The following is an 11,223-nucleotide window of genomic DNA, read 5'->3' as shown; positions in this document are numbered from 1 at the left end:
ACAATTCACATTGCAGTTTATCATGGGCACAGTCAGAATTTATATTTGATGTTTAAATGATGTTTTACCCCCAGAGTGAGAGAGACAGTACATCACCTCCAGCAGATCTCCTKGCTGAGGGTRGCGTKGATCAGGCACTGCTTCTCATGGGGTGAGCCTGATGTTCCGCATGTCACGCCTCATGTCTAAAACATGGGAAAAAGGGGGCATAAAGTCTACAAATTCAATGTTTTACACAATATTGTATCATATTTGATGAGTTTGTTTTGTATGGGGAAAAACTTTCAGCCCACAAGTCCTTTGTCAGCTAGCTAGCCAACGTTAGCTAATGTAGCTGTAATATATTATCACACTGAGACAGGGATGTGGGTAGAAGAACAATGTTTATCCGATGTCACGGGTCAAGTGCAAGTACAGATGAACACCTTAAGTAATTAGTAACAGGGCCACCCTCAGGCACTCCAGGTACATACACATGACACTCCAGGTACATACACATGACACTCCAGGTACGTACACATGACACTCCAGGTACATACACATGAACTCCAGGTACATACACATGACACTCCAGGTACATACACATGACACTGCCAGGTACATACACATGACACTCCAGGTACTACACCATGACACTCCAGGTACGTACACATGACACTCAGGTACATACACATGAACACTCCAGGGTACATACACATGACACTCACCAGGTACGTACACATGACACTCAGGTACATACACATGACACTCCAGGTAACATACACATGACACTCCAGGTACATCACATGAAACACTCCAGGTACATACACATGACACTCCAGGTACATACACATGACACTCCAGGTACATACACATGACACTCCAGGTACATACACATGACACTCCAGGTATGTACACATGACACTCCAGGTACGTACACATGACATCTCCCTTTCTTTAGACCATTTTTTTCACTTTCAACTCAGTGTTTCAACTTGCAACTAGTTTCTATTTGTTTATTTGAGCTGTTCTTGCCATAATATGGACTTGGTCTATTACCAAATAGGGCTATCTTCTGTATACCCCCCACCTTGTCACAACACAACTGATTGGCTCAAATGCATTAAGAAAGGAAGAAATTCCCCAAATTATCTTTTAATAAGACACAACTGTCAAATTGAAATGCATTCCAGTTGACTACCTCATGAAACTGGTTGAGAGAATGCCAAGAGTGTGCAAAGGGTGGCAACTTTGCAGAATCTCAAATGCAAAATATATAAAATAACACTTTTTTGGTTACTACATGATTCCACATGTGTTATTTCATGGTTTTAATGTCTACACTACTATTTTACAACGTATAAAATAGTTTTTAAAAAATAAAGAAAAACCCTGGAATAAGTAGGTGTGTCCAAACTTTTGAGTGGTACTGTAAATGGGCATTCATAGAATTCTACTGCTGGCCTACATGACCAAATCTGAACCAATCATAGACGTCTATAAATTACGTATTTTCAACTTTCCTTCAAGCCAGGGTTGGGTTGAACCCGAAGGTGGACATGAAGCTAGGGTTAGGGTTGCGGTTGAGGCCAGGGTTGGGTTAGGATGTCATCCCCTGTCTCTCCAGAACAGTGGGTGGATATTCTGATCATGCAGTATCTGCTGAAGTTATGGAATGTATCAATTATGGCAATTGTCTGGGCAGTTTCTGTCATTTTAAATGATTTGGGAACTAATTTAGGCTACAAATGGTTCCATTTGATATTTGTGGTTATTTTATTCGAAAGTCAAATTCAATGAAAAAAGAAGTCAAGAGAAAACAATATTTTCTAGAATATAGATTATGTATATTGGAATCAATGTCTTTAAAACAAATATTTTCCCTCTTGGTTGGTAATGTAATTATCTGATTTAGCACCACTTAACTGTTGAATGCATGGCTAATTCATTTCATAAAACACAATCCAAAAGTGATACTTTCTCCTTATACTCACAGAGAAAACTACATATCCTATTTTGATCTACGCATATCTTCTTCCTCGTGACGTTACAAGGACATCTCTGTAGTAACCTGTCCAATGCATGACTGCATATGCCCCCTGCCTTAAAAGAGGTGAATCATTTTCCAGTGTTCATACTTAGCCCCTCTGTGGTTATCCCTGCTATCCCACCTTGGTTTCTCCTTCATCCAGTGATAGATCTAGAGGGTAAGAGATGTTGAGGAAGGAGTCGATTCAGCTGTAAGTGAACATTTAACAACACAATACTATGCTTTCTTTAATATATTCACAGATGGACCTAAGGACCCTAAAACAGGAAGGACAGGTGGAGCTTTTAGTGTTCCTGAGTTTAAATTGGCAGGGACAAAAATAGCAACGGTAAATGTATCTGTTTACGCAATGGAGTTGTTGGCCATACTATTGGCTGCAGAGTGAGTGGAGGTGAGGCCAGACAGAGTAGTCATCTGCTCCGACTCCTGTGCAGCACTGATGAGCTTAAAATAATTTGTGTATCAGAGCCGACAGGATGTATTGTATGAGGTTCTGCAGTGATTGTATAGGGTGAAACAGATGGAGGTATTTGTGATGTTCCTCTGGGTACCAGTTCATATGGGAGTAGAGCGGAATGAGGAGGTGGATGTTATCGCCAAGCCACCACTTAAACATCCTAATGTTGAGATGGAATTATCAATCAGTAAAGCAGAAGCCAAGGGGTTTTAATAAGAACAGTGGTTAAAAACAAATGGCAAGAGTTGTGGAACAGGGAGAGAAAGGGAAGATACACGTATAAAACCCAGGAAAAGGTGGGGGCAGGGGGGTCCTCAGGCCGAGAGAGAATGGAGGAACCTGTAATCTCAAGGCTGAGACTGGARCACACAAGGCTCAATAGTACATTGAAATTGGTGGGGAAACATCCGACTGTGTGTGTGACGGTCAAGAGGAGATGGAGACAGTGAAACATGTTCTATTTCAGTGCCAGAAATATGTAAGAGAAAGGGAGCGATTGTTATTAGATTTGAAGAGTAATGAAGAGTCAGGATTAAGTGAACTGCTGGGGACGTCTTCAGGGGAGGTAGTATTTATGTATTTCGTTTCGTTAGGGAGACGAGAATATCGGGTAGGATTATTAGAACTTCACTGTCTCTGGTCCACACTCCAGTCCAGTTGGTGGCGGTAATGCAGCTTTAAAACGGTTGCCAACTGCCATATAAAATCCACAGATGAAGAAATACTGTATACTGTCTTTGGTTCAAGGTTTGATTTCGGTGACAGTGCTCCGCTCTATCGGGTTTTGAGAGCTTGGAATACAGGTTACTGAGGCGGACAGCCCCGCTGTAGAGAGCCAAAATGATGAACATGTGGAAAGTCCGGGAATTGGTTGATAAAGCGTAAGTATTTTCACTCTATCCGAGCTAAACTCTTGAGTTTACCTATTTGAAAGAGACACGTACCCAACACTTTGACGTCACGTAGCAGCAGGAAGCTAGTTAGCCAGCTAGCTTCAATAGAAAGTTGTGACAGTCAAACACAGGACAAATTCAATTTTTTTGCCATTCGACTATATTCCCATTTTATTCTCGTCTTGAACTATCCGACGAGCGATTGATAACTCAACTTTCTAGCCGCGTTTACTGCCTTAGAAAGTTGAGATGGCTAACGTTAGCTAGTTAGCTAATTACCTAGCGTAAATTATGCTGGGTTAAAAACAAATGGGAATTCGGATTATCTCCGTTTTTTGTGTGTTCCAAAAAAAACGGGAACAGGCAAAAAACGAGCGCCGACTGGGAAAATCGATTAACAGGAACTCTATCCATCTCGGGCCTCTTTCGAGAGCYCCGACTTTTCGACCTGAAGATCRGTGACGTCATGATTTGACCTCATATTTTCAGAGTTCCCGTTTTTTTTTTACGCGGCATTGCCATTAGACCATTTTTAACGTTGTCTTGGGGCTTTTTTTAAATGTTCTTTTTATCAGCTTGACAGCCACTTGTCATTTATTATAATTTTTTTGGTTAGCTAGCTAACTGAACTAGGTAGTTAGCCAACTGAGCGAGGTAGTTAGCCAGATCAAAAAACACACGTATACTTACGTGAGGGTACATTTGTTTGTAATTGTAGCTACTGTTAGTTGTGGCAAAGGCCTTGAATGCTAACTGGATGTATTCTGACAATCCAACTAACGGGTGTGACAGTATCTAGCATAACAACCAGGACATTTAGCTTTTCTCATGTCACAGGTCTATCAAAACTGCCACAGCTCAGTTGACTTGACTAGAATGTATTCGTTTTTTTTTTTTTTTACAAGTATAGGATGATCCAAGTAAACATAGAATACCTGGATAACTCTCAACTTCTGCCTAGCTACCTCTATACTTCTTATTATAAACTGGGTGGTTCGAGCCCTTACAGCCGTGGTATACCACGGGTATAACAGAACATTTATTTGTACTGCTTTAATTACGTTGGTAACCAGTTTATAATAACAATAAGGAACCGTGAGGGTTTGTGATATATGGCCAATATACCACGGCTAAGGGCTGTATCCAGGCACTCCGTGTTGCGTCGCGCTTAATTCAGCCCATAGTCGTGGTATATTGGCCATATACCACACCTCCTCGGGCCTCATTGCTTAAGTATACTATAGGCTAAATTATCGAAACAAGTACAATATATTTGACTGTAGTGTATGTCTGATATGGGCCTTTTGCATTTGCAAAATGGATGTGCCTGGCATGCAGAGGCAGAAAGGTGGAGCCCAGACAATTATCAACCACAGTGACTGAGTGTTGTAATGTATAACTCTGTGATAAACAATGACTTGCTGAATGCAACAATAGATTGCACAATTAAGAGGCAATGTCACGCTGCATACAGTTGTGCTGTGAAGATATTGCTGTCACTGCCTTATTAGCCAGAGTATCTGGATTCAAAATAAAGTCCATTATTAAAATAAAAAAAAGAAACACTTTTATTTAACCAGGTAGGCCAGTTGAGAACAAGTTCTCATTTACGACTGCGACCTGGCCAAGATGAAGCAAAGCAGTGTGACAAAAACAACAGAGTTACACATGGTATAAACAAACATACAGGCAATAACGCAATAGAAAAATATSTATACCGTGTGTGCAAATGAAGTGAGGAGATAAGGCAATAAATAGGCCAATAGTGGAAAAGTAATTACAATTTAGAAATTTACACTGGAGTGATGTATGTGCAGATGAGGATGTGCAAGTATAAATACTGGTGGCATTTGGGACACACCCTACACTACCTTGGATAGTACACCCTACACTAGCCTAAACATTAGCCTAAACCTGTACAGTCGCTTTCAGTAGAGATTGAAACTGAAGTCTTGAATGAATGGCTGAATGTTTCCACCTCTGAGCGAGAGCCACACCTGGTTTAACCGGCTTATTGTTGTCTTTTGTCCTCCTCTTGTATAATTTACTGTCCTCGTCCCTGCTGAGTAATGACCTGAGAGGCCATGCAACACACACACAGGCCTACTGTAGAGCTATGGGAAGTAGTGGGATTGCGCAATCTCCACTTCAAAGCTTTAACGGCTGGTTTGGCAAGCTGTGGCAACAGCAGGAGCACACAGTTCCTGTCCAAGAATGCATTCCTGCTAAAAGTCAAGTCCCCTCTGCTAGTCTCCCCTACTGGGTGACCTCTTCAGAGAGAGAGAGGGGGGCAGAGGTACAGAGAGAGGGTCAGGAAGAGAAGGAGGCCGATAATGGGAGAGAAAGAGCAAGCAGGAAGAGGACTGGGCTTTGCGCTGTAATGGGTGAAGGAAGTAGAGTTGGGACTCTGTTCCCTCCCTGTTGTATTGAAGTCAGTGGTTTTAGTGTGCTGCTGTGTTGTAGAGGACCCGGGCCTTGTTTCCCAGTTGCAATTTAACTTAAGCATTACAATGATCATACCTGATGAGTCATTATTTATGAGCCAACTTTTTAAGTGTTTCCCAAACACGTACGTAGAGAGAACGGTCACTAAGTGTGTCACTAAGCCATGTGTTGATACTAATAGGATCCAAAGAACTGCACTTATCTCTGATCAGATTTCTCCATTCAAATTTTACCTTAACATTCAAACTATTCCACAATACTGATGACGGATAAGCTCCTAGAGAGATATTACCACCTATTGCTTCAAATACACTATTGAGGTGACATATTATGCTTACCCAATAATAATGAATTCAATGACAGATTGGGCACATGTTGTCACACATCATAACACATTGAGGCAAAAATTTGACAGTAGCTTAGTTGCAAAATGGAACTCATTTAATTGAACATGAAATAGCCTTTCTAACCCCATGTAGCTGCTATTTTTTTAATGAAGTCATCTCGGGTTTCATTTGAAGCATCATTTTGTCTTTCACTTGTTTGCAAAAACAATTGCAAATACTTTTGCAACTTTGTAGTCAACTTTGTTCTGATCTAGATTCTATGTTTTGCAGAGGTGTTCTGTGAATAAAGTATCTAATGGATGGGCAAAAAAGTATCTAACGATGCACTTTGGCTGCTCTACAATTGGTCTGGATCCCTCGTAGATGTACACCGGTTTTTAAGAGCCATGTTACTAAGGAAAGCTCTGGGAAGCACCTTGGCTACTAAAGACTGGTCGTAAGAAGGTTCCAACAATCTGAACGCTATGAGAAACGAGGTCCAGAGTTCTACGGGCCTTGAGTGGAGACGTTGAGTGAGTGGGCAACACCCATCAGTGGAGGTCTATTCCGCAAAAGCAACAGGGAATCTCCTTGAAACAGCTGTCTGAATGCTGGCTCACTGTGAAGGTTATCTAGAGGCCTAAAACTGAATGAAGAAACTGGCAATTCTTGTTTCCAAGTCCTCCCGGCTGTCACATGGACAAATTGATACAATACTGAATAAATTGTCCTAAAGACTTTATTTGGACTTGTCACAGGATGAAGGAAATGGGTGTGTGCATTAGACAGACTTGCAACGAAACAGAAGCCTTTGCCATATTGTGCGATTACACACACACACACACACACACACACACACACACACACCTACATGCACACACAGAGAAGATCAGAGGCTTCCATTTGATCAAGTTGATAATGTGAGCCAGAGGTAGTTCTCTCCTCTCAGTAGACTTGCTATCTGTCTTGTGTAAGTGCTTGGCTATATCACTCCCTCTGTATGGTACTGCTGTATGGTACTGCCTGTATGGTACTGCCGTATGGTACTGCCGTATGGTACTGCCTGTATGGTACTGCCTGTATGGTACTGCCTGTATGGTACTGCTGTATGGTACTGCTGTATGGTACTGCCTGTATGTACTGCCTGTATGGTACTGCCTGTATGGTACTGCCTGTATGGTACTGCCTGTATGGTACTGCCTGTATGGTACTGCCTGTATGGTACTGCCTGTGGCGTCACCCATGCAAACATGACGGTAATAATGATCCTATTGATTCCCGGTCAGGGAACACTTTTACTCATTGTGTATTTATTATTACTTTTATTGTTTACCTGTTTTATTTCTCTTTTTTTTCTCTCTCTGCATTGTTGAGAAGTGTGACAAATCAAATTTGATTGTAAAGTTGCAAGCAAATATGGCATTATGGTAATCCAGTCACACAAGGCACAGAGAGGAAAACCAATATTGTATAACTACAGTATTGGGCTGGATAGTACACACAATGTGGTCTAAACTTTATGAAACATAGTGAACAACCTTATAAAGGCCTGTAGGCAGACATGCTACAGTCTATTTAACAACTCATAGGCTATTTGAATAGCTGTTTGCACCAACTAGCTGTTTCCCAGTCTTTTAGAGCCATGCTATATATAACTTTGATTACAAACATCACTGTCAACTGCAGTACTTTAGGCTCTGGCTCCAACTACAGTACTTTAGGCTCTGGCTCCAACTACAGTACTTTAGGCTCTGGCTCCAACTGCAGTACTTTAGGCTCTGGCTCCAACTGCAGTACTTTAGGCTCTGGCTCCAACTACAGTACTTTAGGCTCTGGCTCCAGAACCGCGCAGGGCGTGTCCTCTCAGCTGTCTGTCAATGCTGCTCTGTCTGTCTGACAGTGAGGGGAAGGGAGCCGGGGGTGATGTGGCAGGGGCCAGTGAGRGGAGGGGCCAGTGAGRGGAGGGGCCAGTGAGGGGAGGTACCCCTTTACCTGCTCTATGCCTTCAGCCCTCTGCAACGCTAAGTCTATGCACCTTCTCCTAGCTCTGGGTAGAAGTTGTAGGCACAGATCTAAGATCAGCTTACCCTCTCTAAATTAAAACTTTAGCCATTAGGCAGGGAAAAACTGACATTTTACTGCCTCCTGCGTCTTACTCCATGGGGTTGTCTGAGCTGAGTCCTGCTCCATGGGGTTGTGTCTGAGCTGAGTCCTGCTCCATGGGGTTGTGTCTGAGCTGAGTCCTGCTCCATGGGGTTGTGTCAGAGCTGAGTCCTGCTCCATGGGGTTGTGTCTGAGCTGAGTCCTGCTCCATGGGGTTGTGTCTGAGCTGAGTCCTGCTCCATGGGGTTGTGTCTGAGCTGAGTCCTGCTCCGTGGGGTTGTGTCTGAGCTGAGTCCTGCTCCATGGGGTTGTGTCTGAGCTGAGTCCTGCTCCATGGGGTTGTGTCTGAGCTGAGAGGAAGTCCGTATATACTGTGGATAATCTTTGTTCTGGGTAGCTGTATGCTTATTGTAGTCTATGCTAGGCCTCAGCCTATGTGTTGAATATCGGTGCTCGATCTAGACCTATTTCTCTGTGGTTTGCTTTCACAGTTAGGCTACAAAATGAACTGCATTCCATTGCTGCAGCTGTCCTTGATTGGTAACGCTCGTGCTTAGTGGAGTTTTTCAGGTCACTAAACCTGCTTGACCCTGTTAAGTTCTTGGCGCAAGGATAGGTTTGTGGGTTCTCTGTGTGGAGTGCGTCTGCATGGAGGGCTGTTGTTGTGGGTGTGATGGGTAGGGTGTGGGTGTTGTTGTGGAGGGTTGTGGTGTTGTGTGTTGTGGGTGGAGTGGTAATAACTGATTCTGCTTGTGTTTTGTTTACACCTACATAGAAGCCTGGAGAACTGGATACCAGTGGAACTGTATGAAACTACTGTGATAGTGGGTCAAGTATACCACTATAGTCAGTCTCTATGGACCATAGGTATAAGCAAGAGACATTGATACTACGCTGCTTGAGGCGACCCACCCTTCATTCACCAAAAAAAACACACACCTCTTGTCTCTCTCACGAACCACACCCACCACCCATCCCACTAGGTTTTCCTTTCTCAGTGTCTGTCTTCTGTCTGTCTGGTTAAGAGCGTTGGCCAGTAACCGAAAGGTCGCTAGGTGTGAATCCCAAGCCCGACTGTTGGTGCCCTTCAGCAAAGCACTTAACCTTCATTGCTCTCTTCTGTCCCTCTGCTTCTACTCTCTCTCTTCTGTCCCCATCTGCTCTCTCTCTCTCTCTCTTCTGTCCACCTCTGCTCTTCTCTCTCTCTTTCTGTCCCTCTGCTTACTCTCTCTCTCTCTCTGTCCCCTCTGCTCTACCTCTCTCTTCTGTCCCCCCCTACTCTACTCTTTCTGTCCCCTCTTGCTCTACCTCTCTCTCTTCTTGTCTCCCTTCTCGCTCATACTCTTCCTCTCTCTCTCTTCTGTCCCCCTCTGCTCTACTCTCTCTCTTCTGTCCTCGCTGCGCTCTACTCTCTCTCTCTATTTCTCTGTCCCCTTCTTGCCTCTACTCTCTCTCTCTCTCTCTGCTCTCCCCTCTGCTCTACTCTCTCCTCTTTCTGTCCCCTCTGCTCTACTCTCTCTCTTCTTCTTTGTCCCTCTCCTGCTCTACTCTCTCTCTCTTCTGTCCCCTCTGCTCTACTCTCTCTCTCTTCTGTCCCCCACTCTGCTCTACTCTCTCTTCTTCTGTCCCCCCTGCTCACCTCTCTCTTCACCCTATCTCCCCCCTCTCTCTCTCTCTCTTCTGTCCCTCTTCCGCTACTTCTCTCTCTCGTCTCTGTCCCCTGCTCTATCTTCTCTTCTCTTCTGTCCCTTGCCTCTACTCTCTCTCTCTCGTCCTCTACTCTCTCTCTTCTGTCCCCTCTGCTCCTACTCTCTTCTCTTCTTCCCCTCCTGCCTCTATCTCTCTCTCTCTCTCTTCTGTCCCTCGCCTGCTCAACTCTCTCTCTCCTTCTTTCTCCCCCATCTGCTCCTACTCACTCTCTCTTTCTGTCCCCCTCTGGCCTCTACTCTCTGCTTTCTGTTCTGTCCCCCTTGCTCCCCACCTCTCCCTCTCCATCTTCTTCTGTCACTGCTCTACTCTCTCCTCTCCTTTCCGTATCCTCGTCAAACCCTTGCTCTCTCTCTCTCATTATGAATCCCTGTCCCCTCTCTTGCTCTCTTACTCTCTCCTCTTCTTAAATCTGTCCCCGTCATTGGCTTATTCTACTCTCTACTATCTTCTCTCTCTCCTGGATTACTCCCCTGCTCGTGGCTCGGAGCACCTAGCATCTCTCTCCCTATCTTCTACTGTCCCCTGGCTGCTCGTACTACTTCTATCACTCTTTCACTGCATCCGCCCCGGGCTCTCCATCCTGAACTTCCTCTCTACCCATTCTATCCTTCTATGCGGTAGCCAACTCGGCTGTGTCGTGTTCCCGCGTGTGTGTGTGTGTGTGTGTGTGTGTGTTAGGTTGGTGGCGCTGCCTCTACCCTCTTCTCTCTTCTGTTTCCCCCCTGCTCATACTCTCTCTCTCTCTGCTCTGTCCTCCTCTGCTCCTACTCTCTCTCTCTCTTCCCCTCTGCTCTACTCTCTCTCTCTTCTTCTGTCCCTCATGTGCTGCTCTACTCTCTTCTCTCTCTCTCTTCTGTCCCTCTTCTCCCTCTCTCTCTCTCTCTCTTCTGTCCCCTCTGCTCTACTCTCTCTCTCTCCCTTCTGTCCTCCTCTTCTGTCATGGCTCTGCTCCTCTTCTTCTTTCCCCTGTGTGCTGTCTTGTCTACCTCTCTCTCTCTTACTTCTCCTCGTCTTTGCTGCTCTCCCTTTGCTCTACCTCCTCTCTCTCTCTCTCTTTCTGTACCCTTTGCTCTACTCTCTCTCTCTTCTTCTGTCTCCCCTCTCCTCTACTCTCTCTCTCTCTCTTCTCTTCTGTCCCCTCTGCTCTACTCCTCGTCTGTACTCTCTCTCTCTCTCTCTTGTCCCCTCTGCTCTACTCCTCTCTTCTCCCTTTCTGCTCTTTCTTTCTCTGTCTCTCTCCTGCCGAACAGTTTTCCCTGG

The 11,223-nt window shown here is 44.5% G+C and overlaps 1 protein-coding gene across 1 annotated transcript in view; it reads left to right on the top strand.

Annotated features, from left to right (window-relative positions):
• The first annotated feature begins 3,194 nt into the window (after positions 1-3,194).
• LOC111967077 (clathrin interactor 1) overlaps positions 3,195-11,223 on the top strand; it is a 32,388-nt gene continuing 24,359 nt past the window's right edge. Inside the window, 1 exon segment of the mRNA XM_070444664.1 lies at positions 3,195-3,367. Within this exon segment, the coding sequence (XP_070300765.1) occupies positions 3,327-3,367 (41 nt within the window). The 5' untranslated portion in view covers positions 3,195-3,326.

This window comes from Salvelinus sp. IW2-2015, linkage group LG8 (assembly GCF_002910315.2).
Source record: "Salvelinus sp. IW2-2015 linkage group LG8, ASM291031v2, whole genome shotgun sequence".
NCBI classification, from domain to species: domain Eukaryota; kingdom Metazoa; phylum Chordata; class Actinopteri; order Salmoniformes; family Salmonidae; genus Salvelinus; species Salvelinus sp. IW2-2015.
Note: the sequence above shows the minus strand (reverse complement) of the source record. Positions and strands in the feature narration are given on the sequence as shown.